The sequence below is a fragment of the Glossina fuscipes genome, unplaced genomic scaffold (genome assembly GCF_014805625.2).
Source record: "Glossina fuscipes isolate IAEA_lab_2018 unplaced genomic scaffold, Yale_Gfus_2 0, whole genome shotgun sequence".
Taxonomy (NCBI): Eukaryota; Metazoa; Arthropoda; class Insecta; order Diptera; family Glossinidae; genus Glossina; species Glossina fuscipes.
Window position 1 is genome coordinate 37,199,589 of NW_023998414.1, and position 18,419 is coordinate 37,218,007.

An 18,419-nucleotide genomic window follows, 5' to 3' on the forward strand; every position below is an offset into this window, starting at 1 on the left:
TTATATTCCAATTCACCGAGTCGTTACCGACTTTTTTACTAATACATTACACAGATTGTTATATTCTCATAAATTCGTAAATAAACCAACTTTACACTTGAAGAAAAGCGGTCACACCGCAACGGTGTCTTCCGTGAAGGGCATTTTAGAAGGGTTTAGGTAATGCGTTTTTTGTAAGTTTGAAATATAATATAAAGAACTTAGAAAATAATACTTAAAATTTTTGTTTGCATTTTCTGAACATGATTTGGAAACAAATTTTACTTGATTGCATATTATATATCAAAAATTGCGAAAAAAAAGAATTATTGCGAAAAGCAGAGAACACTTTAGTTTTCCGTGGTTTTGACTTGCTACTCATAAGATACAACATATACTCCGTATATGTTTTCATTTTTATTTTGAAAATAGAAAAAATCAGTCGCGTCTACCCATTGTAGTAGGGTATGAAAATTTTGGTCTTTTCCTTTTTTGTTAGGATCGTCGTGAGATTATTCGGTCACAACCGAATGTTTCCAAAGTTCATCTTGTTTGTTAATCTTATTATTTATTTTCACTCATTATTTTATATATTTTTCCATAAATTTTTTATGAAATTCACTACGTAAGGAATCATTGATAAAGAGTGATTTCTTCTCTGGTTCAGTACGAGCACAATTTTTAAATACCACGTCATCATCCCAACGTCGTTTTACTTTGAGGTCTACATTTGGTACCTTGGCACTGGCAGCATTAGCTGCTCCAGATGCGTAGTTTATCAAAGGATTACCAGATAAGATGTTTTCCATGCGTATTCGTTCCTCTTCTTGCTTTCTTTCTTGTTCTTTGCGTGCGTTTTCTTGCATTCGTTCCTGTTTAATTTTATGCAACTCCGCTATTAATGCAGCATCATCATCTTCGTCAGAATCGGCATCACTGTCTGAAGTATCATTCTCGACGGGATCATCCGCATCTAAATTAACAGGAGTTTGGTCAAGTTTTGGTCTTTTGCTAGTGCTGCTGCCAGAATTATTCGCTTCAATGGCTTTACGCACTATAGAGGGTAGATTTTTATTAGGACGCGCTTCACGTTCGCGTTCTTCCAATTCTTTGCGAAAATCACGATTGCGTAGTTCGTCGGCAGTGCCTTGACCGGATTCCCTAAAGAGAGAGGTAAAATAGATCTAAATTGTATTTGTTCATTTTCCACAATTCGATTTACCTGTATTTTAATTTCGTGTGGCCCGGTAAATCACGGCTAGAAAATTGTTTACTCAAAGCGCTCAAATCCTTTTCACCTCTTCCGCTACCGCCACGTGCTGGATCAAATGTTGGCCTTGCAGCAGTAGTCATCTTCGTTTATACGCTTTAATTTTTTTTCCGTCAAAATTGGAATTTATATGAATATTTTTACTTATTTACTGCAATTAAATGATTACTATTTGCTCTTCTTTTGTGCTTTTACCAAAACAGCTGTTTTAGTTTTAAGAAATCTTTAGGAAGGAAATTGAACTTATATATAAAGCGTTGCAAAATTCGGTAACATTTCTCAAAAATGACGAATTATAAAAGAAATCAGCTTGAAATGCAAATTAAACAATTTTGTTTAATGCAAAAAACAGCTAAAGAATTTTTAATGGAAAATATATACCATTCTGCCTTTGTATTATGTTAGCAAATGCAGTAATCTTTCTTCAATTGTAATATTCGATTTTGTTCCATTCCATTATTGCACTTTATGAAATTGGTTTTTATTACATAATGAAAAATTGAAATGTTATAGGTCCCTTTCTAATACATCCATGTAACGTAGTGTCATTTAAATTAAGTTATGTATACATTTTGTATTTATTTTAAATTGAATGAATAATTTAAGTCTAAAGTTTCAAAATTAATTTATAATTTTTGCTTTTACTTTTAAAAATCTCTACGAAATCGTCAGCGACATATATCTTTCATTCATATTGCAATTCATATTCGTGGAAATAGACGGAGAGAGAGAGAGAGAGGGAAAGAGAAATTTTAACAATCATTTTCTAAAAAGCCGATAATCTTGGTTGCTAATACTCACCTTACTCTTAATCTGAGGATTTATTTCTTTGGTCTAAATAAATTACAACAATAATAACATATGTTTTTCCTTTTGGCGTAAAGTGTTGTATAATTTCCATAATATTATGAATATGAAACAAAAACAATAAAAAAAAGAAAATTTTAATTATTTGTTAAAACAATGAAGAAAACAATGAAGAAAAAAAGAACAAATGCGATTAGTTGGCAGTTAATTCTAATGATAGTAATACGTATTCATTTTTAAAATGGGGCTGAATTTTTTATAGTTCTGATTGATTACTTTTTGCTTGTTATTACTTATTTTGATAAAGGATCCTTGAAGTGTTGTGAAAGTTGTCAGCTTCAACGACTTCTTATCACTCTCCCTAGTTAACGCGTATAAAATCTGTTCATTACCATCATCACAAATATCAAAATATTGATGATTTTCGTTCTTCTTCTTTCAAGTTATGGCTTCGACTTTGTAGAGTTCTTAAAATTCGAACATTATCAACTAAAATGAATTCAAAAGTAAGCGGTTAAATAATGAACAAAAGTTGATTTATAATACAAATAATCCGTCTGGGTGGCCGAATAGGCAAGAGTCTGGACTAGCAACTCAATGGTTGTGGGTTCAAATCTCAAGTGCGGTGAAGTTTTTAATAAAGCCGAAAGAGCCTTAAGACTTTAGAGAGCTTTTAAGACTTTAGTCTTACAATTTATTCTTTGGCTAAATTAATAAATAATAATAATAATAATAATAATATTATTATAAATAAGATGTAGTACGTAAATATATTGATTTGAGTTTGTTGCTAAACAGTTGTACAAAGAATAATTTGAGAAATATGTGGCAGAATGTACAAATAAACTTGAGTTGGGTATTAAAAGATTCCATCCAAGCCGCCAAATTATCTTAATTTTATCTTGTTTTCCAAGATTATAGGTGGAATCAGCCATATTTTCAATGCCCACAAGAATTCATCAGAGTTTACGTTTCTATTTAAATGCTCGGTCATCTGAAAGCTTATAATCACAAATGAAGTGATGATTTCACAGTAACTGACAATATATATATATATATATATATAAAAGAGACATTTGACGCTTATTTTTTTGTTTTACACATGGAAAGAAATGCCCGCATATTCTCATGTAAGACTTTCCAATGGCTTGAGTTGCATTTTAAGTGTCACCGCAAGACACTATAAAATTAAAAAATTAAAAAACTTTAAATTAGTGCTTAACAGTTTTCTAAAAATAATTCGAAAATAGTTGACATGAGTGTTAATACGAATTAATTTCAAAACACTCAACTATTAATGCTATTAAATAAGAACGAACTTGATTATAAATATATTTTTATCCTATGAGTAAACATTAACTAAGCATAGGTAAATAAATAAAGTTATACGAAAAAAAGCTTATATACAGTAAAATAGATGGATGAAATCTATATGTGCGCAGGAAGTACGCATTCATGATTGCCTAATTCTCATTTATTGCTTGTCATATTGAGCAACTGGCAATCTCAAACACTGTTAAGGTCACAGGTTCGAAATCTAATTAATATAATTTTTTTTTTCTTTTTTTTTTTAATGGGTTTGAGTAAGGAATTATTCCAAGTCATAGTAACTGTTTTTTTTTTTTCTTTTTTTTTTGGATTAATGTGTATCAGTTTCAGTCATTCTTTCAAATTCGGAATGATCTGTTCGTTTTCTTTTTTATTTTAAAAGAAGTAAGAGAATTTGATTAACAGGGATTCGATACCGTGTTGTCTACTGATTAAGACATCTGGTAAATGCTTTGAATATCTAGGTTCGATTCCCGGCGCGGTAGAGCGCAGGTATATCTTATTTGAACCCTAATTGGTGAGGGCGCGTTGCGGTGGCATCTTTTTATTGGAAATCTCAAATTTAAATCGCTTTGACTGTTACTGAACAAAACTCACATTTTTTTGACTTAAGTAATTTCGCGTGTGAAAAAGAAGCTCTTGTCATCTAGTATTGTTAATCAAAATCTTGAAACAATATAGTCAATCTAGTCTTTGGTAAATTAGAAAATTCTTATATCGTACACTACATGTGGTACAGAGCATGCTGAGTTAGTGCGCATTCATGAAGGAAGGATTAGGATAGATCCACTTCTTATTATACGAATCGGATCAGAACCATTTTCTGAATCGATCTAAGGTTGTCTGCCCATCTATCTGTCTGATATCTGTTCATGTATTTTTGCCTTCAATCTGAGGATCGTAATTTTTAAGATATATATGTTGAGACCTAACCCACTATAGCGTCTCTACTTGTTTAACACTAATTTAAATAACGATACCTTACCGATTATTGAACGAATTGCCATGAAATTTTATACAGAAGCCTGTTAAGTGGTTGCCGGAAGAATGTCTCGCGTTTGAGTGAAAACCTTGTACTCCTCTTTGTACCCAATAGCAAGCTAACAAGCTAACATTTGATAAGTACGTAACGCATTTAGGGAAATGCAGTACTTTTGCTCAATAAATTCGTAGGAGGAGAGGAGGTTCCATATGATTTTTAGTTAGTACCAACCTTCAAATGCTGTTCTAGTTTTCGTCACACAATAGAGAAAATCCGAATTTTATGTGCAGCGTCAGTGAAACAACTGCGTGATGACAATGCTATGCAGTTTTCATAGATTTCGTTCACAATCGTAGGAATTGATCAACAGTCACCCTACACCTATATGCTATCCCACGAACGTTTTGAGCGATATATTATGTCTAGTCCGATTAGGAAAAATTAAAACTTGAAATTTTTTTTTTTTTTGTTAAAATTTCCTTTCGCTGTAGGTTATAGTTTTTTATTAAGGCACCAGTTCCCTCATTAATGCTTGAGGTGATTTTCATAAGTTTTTGTACCAATTTTTAGACCACATATTGTACATTATAGAATGGTATGCAACTAATAGTTTTTTGCTTAGTGTTAGTTAATAATCTGGACTTATCTGTGCCGTCATTAATTAAGATTTTATATAACAAACTTTTTTTAAGTGACACTTTTACGCCCATTAACGTTACAAGAAGAAACAGAACCAAGACGGATAGACGGACAGACAGACAGACGGACGGAGAGACGGATAAGAACCAATGAAGGAAAAAATTTTACCCGAAATCGTACAAAATCTTCAAGATATATCTCTGAGGAACAGAAATAATTCAGGTTATTTCACCTTGCGCTGGTAGGCGTGGAATTAAAGAAATATTGCACTTTGAGTTTAAAAATTTGTTTTTTCAACAATAACAGCAACAAAATTCAGGTTATAAATGAACAGAGAGAAATGTTTCTTTTCAGGCTGTAAGAGTCGCCTTATCCCGTAATTTATTACCCTAAGAGGAATGGGCGGGGGGGGGGGGGGGGGGAAAAATTGGGGGACATATTTAAATAAAAATACAAATACGCCTTGCCGCCAATCAGCATAAGTAGCCGAGGAAGCAAAACATTGCGATCAGCAACTCAATGGTCGCGGATTTAAATCTCAAGCGCGTTAGAGCTTTCGATTCAGGCAAGCGTATGATCCAAATTATTCGTCAGCTTTTAAAATTCATAATTTGTAAATTCATGTACACAGTATATACACAATAAATAAATAAATAAATAAATAGAAATATATGCCGTTAGATGTTAAAAGAGAATAAAAGAGAAAAAATTATTGCATTAATTACATTAACGAGACGATATTCAATATAAAGAATTACTTTTATTTATTACGTAAGCGAGCCTAGCGAAGACCGAGTGCAGTTGGCTTTAAAAATTAAGTTGACCCTAACGAAAAGCAAAAATGCAGAGACAACTTGTTGTTCTTTTGTTTTTACTTTGTACAAATCTTTCTGATAGTATTTGAAGGGAAGACTTGGGCATACGAAATCTGAAAGATTTTCATTTAGGAAAATATCCTATCCTATCCTATCGCCGTTAATCATTCATTCTTATGTGCTCTTAGTTGTTGCTTCAAATTTGTTATTCAAATCGATGTTTATTGAATTTGCCAGCAATGCGCAAAGTAACGAACAGCACAAGCAATTGCAAATGATATTTAATTCTATTTGATTTGCGTAAGATTTTTCTTCTCCCATAAGGCATAAATAAAAGAAGGACAGAAATTGTTGAAATATTTTCTCAATAATTTAATAATCATTGAGTGTAATTTTTTGCAAATAAATAATAATAAAAAAAAAAAAAAAAAAAAATATAAAATAAGAAGAATTACCGGAAATTGATCATTTCTTACCAAACTCACAAATAAATTACATCAACCATAATTGACTTCTGTGTTACCTCGATTCGTTGCTGTTTGCTGTGCATTCACTACTTGAGCAGTAATAATAGCAAGAAAGAAAGTTGCTAATAATAATGAAACATCAAGCAGACACACACATAAACATGCACATACACAAACACATCAATAATAGCATATATGTACATTCACTTGTATACACAAATACATTCATGCATATTTGCATATATATATACATACAAATATATATATATATACTACTACTGCTACTACTACTACTACTAAGTAGAAACAAACGTTCATGTGCAAATTTTTTTTTTCTCTTTTGGTGAAGGAGAAGAAAAATTGATTGACTGCATGTCTTAACACATCCTTATGTTCTGAATCTTTCTCTTGCCATTCTTATTGTTGTTGCTGTTGTTCTCTGTTTCAATTTTTTTTTGTTTTTTTTTGTTTTCTGCTTTTGCCTTTACGTTGATAGCCATGAAAATCACTGACTTATGAACTTATGTCCGATAAAACCAAATACGTCTGCCTACCATCAACATTTGCTTATTTAACTAAGTCGACTAGTTCACGATGATGTTTCTGACTGGGTCTCCGTTCCATTGTCTGAGCGCAGGCGTACAAATTTTTAACCAAAGTGTGAAACCGCAAAAAACTTCAGTAGCAACACAAATATTTCATGATATTGACGCAACAAAGTGTATAAATTTATACGGTTTTGAAAACGTTATGCAACTGGTTTGCAATAAATTAGAAATGAAGAGAGCCAGATAGAGTAGAATAACAATATTATCTCTCTCTCTCTCTTTCTCTATCTTTCTCTCTCTCTGCTTCACCCACTTACCGCATCATGGCACTCTAACTGATCATCTTTCGTTGCCAATAATATTATGGTGATGGATTTCATGGCGTTTCGGTGAAGAAATGATTTATTTTATTTATTTATTTTGTTGTTTTTTCTTTTTATTTTTTCGTGTTTTGTTTTGTTTCTTTCGTTTTTTCTTTTCAATATTGCCAGGAAATCGATCAATTTTACGCTAATTCGCATTGAAATGCAAATCAAATAAAATCGACTTGAACCGTCTTAAGCCTTATTTGCTCGTCTCGAAGACAAGTTCAATTTCAATTCAATGCTAGCAGCAGCAATCATTACGTATAGTGTTCATCTCTAAACGCCATACATTTGCTATGATCGCATCGCTCGTCATGACTCGCTCAGTGCCTTAGCACCACTCGTTGGGCTTTGTGAAATTCCTTTCAATTTTCAGGCGCATGCATACATTTACACAATCACCTGTCCAATGCGCTTGCAATAAAAAGAAAATTGTTTACTAACTGACTGCATATATATATATATAAATAAATATATATATATATATCCATCTGATCGACCGAATGTTTCAACAAAGCCAAATGAGTTTTTTTTCCCCCTCTGCATCTCGATAAGATTACGCGAAATGATCTGTACCTGATTTGTAGAACACACAGTTGATTAACTTTTGTGTGTCTCGATCGCGTCTCTTCTAAATACGTGAGTGCTCATTGATAGCATTACCGGCACAACAATATCAACAGACAAAACACCGCCACAATGCTTTACGTACACACGAACGCTAATTCGTTTGTTGCGTTCGGGAACAGTGCAATTGTTTGCTTGCATTTTGTTTTTTGTTTTTTTTTTTTTTTTTTTTTCTCGTTTTCATGTTTTTATGATGATTATGATAAGGGCAGTATATTAAATTTGTCATTCAATTTGGAATTTTTCGTAAAATCACAAATGTTAAGATGAAAATTTGTTGATGCTTCCATCGAAGATATTCTTAATTTCACTTACACTTTCACTTGCACTTTTACTTTCATTTATTTTCGTTTTTCTAAAAATGCTTAAAATATTTTGAAAGCGATTAGGATTAGTTTAAAAAAATACTTAATTGCGTCCACTTTCACAGATTGGAGCGAGAAAGAATCTTTAACGTGATACACACGTGGCATTGGCTGGGATCGGCCTAAGATCCATGCCCATCTGGTTAGCATTTGTTAAGTTTACAGTTTACAGTGCAAAAACGATGCACTTTCACGATTCCTTTTAAAACGCATGTCGTCTGCCTAGTTGATCTTTTTTTTTTTTTTTTTTTTTTTTTTTTTTTAGTATCTCCTTTTGAACTTAATTTTCGGAAGTTAATTTTTTTCTTAATATCTCAAGAGTCAAGGTATGAATAAAATTGAAAACGAGATCGTTCCTCTAATTTTAAGTTATTTTTATTCATTTGTACCTTTATATTATACAAAGATGTTACGACGACGATGTTTGCAGGATTTTTTCCTTTCTACCCATTAGGCTTTATATGCTTACGTTACATACATACGCAAATACAAGCCACCGCCATATGTTACGGTTATAGGCAGACATACGTAATGTCTACATATTCATGCATATTACTGTTAATTATGAGACGAGTGATGTACACGCACCTTTAGCATTCGTTTTAAATAATCATATGTTTGCACACGTGGTCAAGTAAATGAGTTTAAAAGGACAAGAGTTGAAAGAAGAGAAAATGCGAAGCCGTAAGTTCATGTTTGAAGTTTAAATATTGTTTGTGTCACTTTGCCATTTCAAGAAATATGTAAGCAACAAAGAGTTGCACATAGTGTGAGAAGCGTTTACTTGACTACAACGCAGCTACATAAGCATTCATAAGTAAATAATTCTGACGCTATCTACAAAAAATTTCATTTGCTTTTACATTTCAGGATTTGCGTTTCTTATAACAGCTCGTGAGGCATTTAGCCAAGTATGCTTTCCTTTCATCTGGGACACCCGGGACTAAATGCATACTACGACCGTTGTTAAGTAAATACTTCGTACACTTTTTCATAATGCTTAAGGAAGCAGGCAATATGGTTACATTTCCTAAAGCCCAAGATGACACATCAGGAAGACTGCATTAAACGTTTCCATCTATTAGTCTTTTGTTATTGCAATTCTGTGTATATTTTCTAGATTCGCCACAAATCCGTAGATCATCTATAAAAAAAATGTATAAAATCGATCATATCTGATCGATATCCATTATGTACGATATTCTAAGCAATGATTTTGAAATTTTGTCTCCAATAGGGTTAACAGAGCTTCAAACATAATTTCATGATTTAAGAGCTCTATGATACAGAATTGGATCGATTCAACACAGAAGAAATGCCTTATGATTAAATTAATGCTGTCAATTTTCTGTATGCGTTGTCCACTCTGAAATGAGATGAGCTCAGCCCAGGCCTAGTTGGCAATAGATAAGATGTCTTCAGTCAAAAAATGTCCAGCTACGATGATATGAGGTATTCGCACTACATTCGAAAAGGGGGGCTTGTCTTTCTAATGCACTCGTCTTCGCATGAGAGGCCAAGTAGGTAAGAATCGCGACTACTAAAGTTAAGGTTCTCGAGTTCAAAGACATAACGGTAGCCGATTGGACCCGCACAGATTAGACTGCGTCTCCTCCTTCTGACCAAAAACAGAAAAACAAGTAAGAAAATTATATTCGGTAATGAACGAATCGTTTATACCTGTGAGCGTTGCCCAAAAAAGGACGAAAAACAAAGGAAAAAGTAAATTTTCGCCCTCTATAACATTGGGTGGGCGTGGCTGGTTTTTTCTATTTTTATAGAATAAAAGTGCAAAAGTGAAATATTGTCTATCTTTTATGAGTAATGAGCAAAGAGCCCGGAAAGCATAAATGCACTCAGTTTGTCGTTGCATAGGTAGTGTGGACGTTGTAGGTGTGTCCATTGACCAATTTGGGTAATTTTTAAAATCGCTTTACAAACACTTAGGCCAAGGGTGGAATGTAATGGGCAGACGGAGAGACGAACAGACAAACAGACGAAAAGACTTGGGTGCATTACAAATTCGGCACTGGTCAACAATGTGTACAGTTTATGGGATTTTTCAAGCCTCCATTCGGGTTATAAAAATTGTGATAAAAAAATTCACGTTCGATAGTGGGCGTGGTCAATGCTTTTTCATTTTTCTACTGGAGTACTAAAGTATTGCATGCAGTAGAACATGGATTCAAATCCGCATAGGTTTATTTGTTTTTAGTTTGTTTCTATTTGCTTTTCAGTTCAGTTCTCGTACTTACGACGATTGACTTATTTTCGATACTAATGTGCTTGCGTAAATTTCCAATGTTTCTGGCATATTCAGAGTCGACAAATTCATTTTTGCGTAGCATCAGTAGCATGTTCACGACAGGCAGTACACAGCCGGCCAGACGAAGCAGACGATTGGGAATTTTCTGCGTATCGAAGATATATATGCTAAATGGGTTCTCTGAAGCCACTCCAATCCTTCGATAGTAGCAACAAAGGGGCTAAGTTTCAAAAATTTTCGTACATTGATCAGAGCCAAGGATTTTAATAAATAATAATGATAATAATTGGTACGAAATTCCAGTGTAGAGAAGTATGAGACGAACGAAAGAAACGAATTCTTATCTGATCTTGATCTCTTAATAGATTCCTGAAAACTTAATTTTGCCAATGAACTGATATAATGAATGTATATATATATATATTTATATATGCATATGTATATATATATATATATGTAGGATTCATTTTTGGGTAAATAAAATTCTAATGTAAATATACATGTATATACATATATGTATATATATATATATATATATATATATTTATATATGAATATTTAAACTAATGTATGTATGTGTATTTTGCTAGAGGTTTAAGTAGATTTTTTACAACAAATTGACTTCGCTACCGATTGTGGCCAAAAGTGACAAATCACTTTATACTGTAGAAAAAGCATATGTATATACACGCGCACACACACTTACAACTACAAACTAATGGATATGTGAATAGCAACGGAAACACCAACCACCAAATAATAACCACGAACACATGTTTCTGGCTGATGCCAAATAAAAACGAAAAATGAAAATATTTATGAACATGTTAACAATGTGAACGAATGTAACGAACGAAAAAGAGCGACAACGAGTCAAAAGTCAGAAGTCAGAAGAAATTGCAATATCCTAGTAGAGGAGCCGGTGCATGCATTCGAACGTTGTCAGAGAACTTATAACATTTAATAAATGCATGGATTTTCATTAAAATTGTAATACGACCTTCAACACTATGTATACTGTGTAGCCGGCAAATGCTGTTCCATGCTGTTCCATGCTTAAATCCATATATGTACGACGTAGGACGCATCTCATAATATGTAATAGCATTTACTACATAATTTAGTTAACCATACCGTTGGATGCAGAAGTAGACATTGTTATTATATCGGCTTGGGTCAAAGTGCAACACCCGGTAATGCGATGCTGATGCTGATGCTGATGATGATGCTTTTGTTATTTTTCGTTTTATTGTTGCTGCTGTTGTTGTTGTTGTTGTTGTTATAAAATGCAACCGGAAATGCATTGCAATGAATTTTTGTGTTTTATTTTTCCACAGTTTCTCTCCTATGGCCAGCAAGTGTTGCACAATTCTTGCAACACAGATTATCACACTACAAACGCATATACATTTGAAATTTTCGAAAAAAAGAAAAAACAACAAAAAAAAAGAAAAAAAAAAAAAAAAGAAGAGAAAATGCAAAAAAAAAATATATATATATATAAATTTTGTCTAGCAACTCCGCATGTGACACGCCTGCACTTGACATATTTACTTGTCCTGGCAAACTTGTAAATTGCCTCTCTTCCATAGCCTTCCATGGCCGGTCAGTATGCTTGATGTGTGTGTTGATGTGTGTTGGTGTGTGTGCTTAAAGGTATCGAGGTATAAGGTAAGCGGCAAAAGGGAAATGCATATGGTTTCCGGTTTGACCGAATGGCATATTTTATTTTTTTAGAAAGAAACTTAAAATATAAATATATATATATATATACATATATATATGTACATTTATATAAATATTTTTCAATACTTTAAATGCAAAATACATTTACATTGCCAGACAAGCACACACAAAAAATTATTTTATGCTTAAACTCTATTGAAATTTAATATCTCTATTAGAGCAACCATTCATAGTCTATAACAGTGTACATACACATGGTCTATGAGCTTCATGCAGCTTAGCTTTACTTAGCTTGTGTTTACATGCGGCTTAGTTGACTGGGTAATTAACTTCAGCCGGTGGTCACACATTATACGCCCAGATGAATATATTTGCTACCGGGTATATGCATTGCTTTAGTCATCTATTTGTTCCTAGTTTCCTTCATTTTTCTTTTCTTTTCTTTTTTTTATTATTTATTTATTTATTTATTTATTTATTTTCTCCCATCTTCCTTAACTATATATACATACATCTATATACGTACATATATATAGATTTTTTCTATTTTGTTATATGTATGTTAGCCTCCGATACGGTTGTATTTTCGTTACGTTCTTTACAATAAGTCTTGTAAGCGCAAGCAACATGTTGTACGCCTTTGACATTTAATTGTTCATAAATTCTTATTGAAGGGCTATGAAAGTTAATGGTCTTGTCGTTAATAATGTCCCGCCTTTGTACATTGGTAAACATTTTAAAATTTTTATGGATTCCGTAGGAGCAACTCGATACAATCTTACAACTTACAACTTCAATATATATATATATATATATATATATATATATTTTCATTCTCTTTATCTTTCTCGAATTCGATATTTAATAAAAAAATTTTTCTACAAAATTTTATTTTTATAGATCTAAAAAATCGAATAGATGGGTTTTTTGTTTTGTGCATTGTGTGAGAAATTTCGAACAAAATATTTACGAAAAATTTCTTTTATAAAAATTCCTTTTTACGAATGCATACGTAAACAAAAAAAAAGAGTCATGCCTTTCATTTTCAGTCCTTGCATGAGCTGCGGATTAAAACGTCAGCTGTTGTGATTCAAAATTTAGTAAAATTAGTTATGATCTAACCATATATGTCTGGTGAGTATATTCGATGCGGCAAGGCTTCCCATTCAAGATGGAAACGTGTATCCTCCTTAACAACTCTTTCACACGTATGGCCGAGCAATGCGCCTGTTAACGAACAATATATCGTTCAATTTGTTCAATTGAGTTTGGTGGACGTTACACGGCATCCGGTTTTAGATGCTCGTAATATCTTAAATCTTGCTAATCCTTGGTGATATCCACATAAGTGGTATGAATATTCCGCTTCGGTGTCGGTATGGATGCGTCTCTTCGACTCACCTACTTTTCATCGCTAGTTATAATACCCTGCAGCAAAGTTTGCTTTTTTTACCTGCCTTCCAAGCAATGAAATCGTAGCGTTGAAATGGTTCGAAATGGCATTTACAGTCAATTCGTATGGTAATCATTTTCGCTCCGTTTTGGATCTTTTCTATTGTATGTAAACGTCTAGAAACGGTTGATGCATCAATTGTTTGATGGGCTTTGGCAGTAGATTTCTTCAAATTAATGAACAAAAGCAAAGAATCTCAGAAATGCAATTTCGAGCCTGCTTCGATTAGCGTCTGTGCGCAGTGAATAACGAAATACAATAATACAATAGCACGAAACAGAGAACTGTTGTAGAGAAAGATTCATCGAAAAAATCAACGAATTTATTCGTTATGTACATTGATGCTTTGCATTGCTTTATTATTCTCATCAATGGACCTCACTGATCACTTATGATTATGATTGTGCGAACTTTTGCAGCATTCAGATGAGCTGGAGTAAGTGCAGGCAGCCTCCTACCGCTCAGCTTAGTTACTTACTTAATTTACCAATCGATATAAGTCTGCCTGTCTGTCTATTATCTATTCATGTACTTTTCATTTCAATCTATAGGACGCAAATTTTTCAGCTAAAATCTTGACCAATGAGCACATTTCTCTTCATAAGAATTCTTATCCGGCAAATATGAATGAGAGCGAGCGATATTTTCAAATTCGTTTCGATATAAACGTTTTTACCAAGAATAATCCTTTCTAGGGAACTTTTACTATATATTATTCGGAAAATTGATCTATAGGATAGAAGTTTACCGCTATAAGTTTGATCCATTTTTCGGATAATTTAATCGTTTCTTTAGGAATTTTTACAATCAGTACACGAGAGATTCTGTGTTAGACCAATTTTGCCCTACATTCGTTTATCCTTGGACGAATTAATATAATACTCTAACGATTGGTGTATAGAGAAAAATTGCATTGTCATGCAACAAATTTATTGCTCTTTCCAGTGCTACAATTCGGTTTGTCCACATTCAATTGTCGGAACATCAATGCGTCGTTCCATAGATAGAGAGCTATCAGAAGGTGCGGTGCTATTTTGAGGAAGCGACAAAAAGACTTGTTTTAATTGATTCATGGCCGAAAGTGGATACAATTGGGCCATTCTTGGATGGCATTGACAATAAATAGCAAACGACAGTAGATATTAAATTAAAAACTTGATCAAAATATTGGTTATGATAATGCGAAAAATTCACTGCAAGAAGAAATTTCCCTTCAACCCATATAAAATGACAGTTGATTATTCGCAATTGTTCTGATCCATTATACATTTCCATATACATATACATATATATATATATATATAGCAGGTTTACATTTAAATTTTTACAATATTTGTTTTACATGCTACACCTCTTTTAAGAATGTGCATGCGGGTGTTTGTGTGTATGTGTGTGTGGGTGGGTGTGTGTGTGTTGTAATTCTTATTTCGTTTAAAGTTTCGTTAGTTTGTTTGATTTTTTTGGCGTAACGGCTTACAATACTTGTTTACGACAGACTTTTCGTCCATTGGACGGAGGGACACGATTAAATCACTTAAGAATTTCAAAATGATTGGAAAAATATATTTATATAATTCGTGTCCGTCTGTGGTAAAACCGTATGGTAAAACCCCGAAACCATTTAAGTTTATACATCGTCTTTGAAATTTTACGCTACACACTGACAATTAATGATTAGACATCAGCGATTCGCGTTAAACCGAATCTGAATTTCTTACTAACTTGAGATAATTTATTTGAAGCATTTTGTCAAAGGTAGATTGCACATGTACAGGCTTAAAATGCAGTGGAAGGGGAGGGGGAGGGGTGTGTGTGTGTGTGTGTGTGTGTGTGTGTGTGTGTTGGAGAGAAAAAAAAAAGAAGAAAGAAATGCAATTCTTTAAATTTGTGCATTTAAAGTGAAATTGTTGAGCAACAACTATTATAAAATGTTATTAAAAATCAATTAAAATCACTGGCAGACATGAATTTCCGTTTTAATATAAAACTGGTATAATAAAATTTTACCTGCAAATGATTGCTGTTCGTTGCAATAGCTCAATAAGAAATTTTCAAAATGCATTATAAGTGAAAAGTGTAACTAGATTTGATACATCATTGGTACTATTACTATATCTTCTACAGGAGACTTACCTCTCTACTCTGGCCACTGAATGAATGAATGGATAGATGTATGAATGGTTGGATGGATGGACGGATGGATGGATGGATGGATGGATGGATGGATGGATGGATGGATGCATAGTATTGCATGCAGGTGGCTTTGAATGAAAATGCAAATATATATATATATATATATATATATATATATATGTGTGTGTGTGTATGCGACAATTGCATTCATATCAAGTTGCAAATCTAAAGTGACTACGGCTCCGAATGCTAAATGCATATTTAGGATGATAATCTTGAGTAGCGGTTATGGGTGATGGGCTCCGTATGGTGATATGTAGATAATGTAGCTGTAGTAGTAGTAAATGCAGAATGCAGAAAAACTAAAAGGCTCATTTGTCCTGGACTTCCGCTATTAAATGAAAAACACATTCATACATTTCCTTCCCAGTCGAAATGAAGTTCATTTTTCGTATGTTGTTTTTATTCTAGTTGTCTAGTTCTACTAATGTACCGTACGAACGTGCGTAGGTATATACGGATCAACGATATACGACATATGTATCTGTATGTAAACGTATGCGTGCATTGGCCATGTAAATATTTTCGGCTATTACAAATGTAAATGATTTGCTTGGACATTTGTTACAACTGTTGCATCCTATGATGATGATGATGATGATGATGATGATGATGATGATGCCTCCTCTGTTGCTTTAGGATCTTTGCCCTCTGGACGGGTAAACGATTATTCACATACATTTTCATGAAAGATTATAGCTACGCACGCATATATTTTCTTCTTGCTTTCGTTTTTTTTTTTGCCTCTTTTTGATATTTTTTGCTATACATTGTGTGCACTCATACCTAAACATTTGAGCAGAGACCGATTGTTAGGCCGGTTAGGCACATTTATAAATTCAGTTAGAAACAACAAAAGTCATTAAGTGTGAGAAATTGTCCAATAAAAGTACAAATTTTAGTTAACCTAACATGCACCAATGCAAAGTCATAGCTATGTCATGTTAGTCAAATGCAACAATAACAGTTTTCTTGCCTTCTTTTTTTTTTTTGTTTATTTTCTCTTTTTTGATGCGAAGGGTCACAGTAACAGATACATAGGATTTTTTCTTTTTTACTGGCTTTGGATGTGTCCGTTATAGCCAATATATCATGTGACTTTATTCACAAGGCTATAATCAAATTGTAGATTTTTTTTTTTTTTTTTTGTTGTTGTTTTTGTTGTCACATTTGCACACGTTGTCAACATATCACATATGTGTGCTGCTCGCACCAGAAGCCTATGCAGGATAATATATTCTTTGGATCGCTATACTGTGCATGCATGAACGAAAGGTAATTGTGCGTAAGGTGTAATTGCCCTCATTTAGTGCGTACGATACTACGTTTTAAATATTTAAAAAGGTCTATTAGAAATTCGAAGCAAATTAGAATGGAGAAGAGTAGTAAATGGCAAAATGCGTCTTTTTTTTTTTTTTTTGTTTTTATTTGCTAAGCGCTCAATACCCAGAAGACAGTTAACTAACTAGACTTGCGGTTTGGACTTTTTAACACACTTTCTATATACGTCAACACTTGAAAGAATTTCTTCACTCCAGTCAAGAGCCTAATAATAGGCAGTAAGCTAATGAAAGAAAAAAAAAAAAAAAAAAAAAAAAATATTGTTTCGCGAAGGTTACCTCATTCGTTTCTTCCCCGTATAGACTTACCCTGAACGAGTAATATAACCCATGTGAGCACTACAAATAGGGCCATTTTTTTCATCTACATCTATAAGCAGGTACGTAAGAAATTTTATAGTCGGATAAAGCCGATCCTTCAATACTCGCCGATAAACGAGAAAGAATGTTGTAAACCGTTAATTGACGTTAGGCAAATTTAGGAAAAAGTAATTTTCTTGCTAAAGGTCTTAATTTTCTTTAATTACTTTCGCTATAAAAAACTACAAATTACACTTTGTTGCCATACATACAATGTATTATTAATATAAACTTACTTGATTAACTCAGTTTAGATCGTTTTTATTGCAAGTTACTGCTATGCCTAATGGCTAAGTACTGGCAACCATAAACAAGGGCCAACTTTTCATAGGAACCGTAATATAGGAAGGGATTCAACAAGATTCCACTATCCGATCCCAATGTTGCACCGAATCGAATACAAAGACGTTAGACGAAAACAAAGCTGTATGCGAAAGTTGGTCTAAATATTTTAAAAGCTGCAATCCGTTGGTTGAACATAAAAATATATAGACAGGAATCAGAGGTGATTCCTGACAGACAAACCGAGATGATTAAGAAAATGATTCTTAATCGATCGGTATAATAAAAGGCGGAACTATTTACAACTCATCTGGTTGTTATATGCATCCTCAGAAAAAATTTATTAACAAGCGGGCCCACATATTATAAAAGTCCATAAGAATACATTTTTAAGATTTTCAAAAAATAATATGAAAACGATGGACTTTTCGGAAAGCAATTATTTATTTTGCTTGGGCCCTCTGAACCTATTACTATAGGTTACAAATTTACCTTTAGAAAAAAAAAGAGATCAAAACTTTTTTGAAAGCATCACTTCAAGTCGAATGATTATCGCGGCATTTTTCCAAAAAAATGAATTGGAAATGTTTTCGTTTTTTGAAAAATTGCTCAAAAATCAATTCGTAAAATGGATAAATTTTAATTT

The 18,419-nt window shown here is 33.1% G+C and overlaps 1 protein-coding gene across 1 annotated transcript; it reads right to left on the reverse strand.

The window, feature by feature from the left end:
- Nucleotides 1-545: 545 nt before the first annotated feature.
- Nucleotides 546-1,523, reverse strand: LOC119641008 (protein CWC15 homolog). Its single transcript, XM_038039432.1, has 2 exons — nt 1,202-1,523; nt 546-1,140 (listed from the first exon to the last, which is right to left on the reverse strand). Exons 1-2 carry the CDS (start codon nt 1,330-1,332, stop codon nt 561-563), a joined length of 711 nt encoding a protein of 236 aa, XP_037895360.1. The 5' UTR covers nt 1,333-1,523; the 3' UTR covers nt 546-560.
- Nucleotides 1,524-18,419: the final 16,896 nt, after the last annotated feature.

Excerpts from the sequence above, each read along its gene's own strand:
- LOC119641008 (XM_038039432.1), bottom strand. The coding sequence starts at position 1,332 with ATGACTACTGCTGCAAGGCCAACATTTGATCCAGCACGTGGCGGTAGC. Across the intron at positions 1,141-1,201 it reads CACACGAAATTAAAATACAG|GGAATCCGGTCAAGGCACTG; the intron begins GTAAATCGAATT and ends CTCTCTCTTTAG.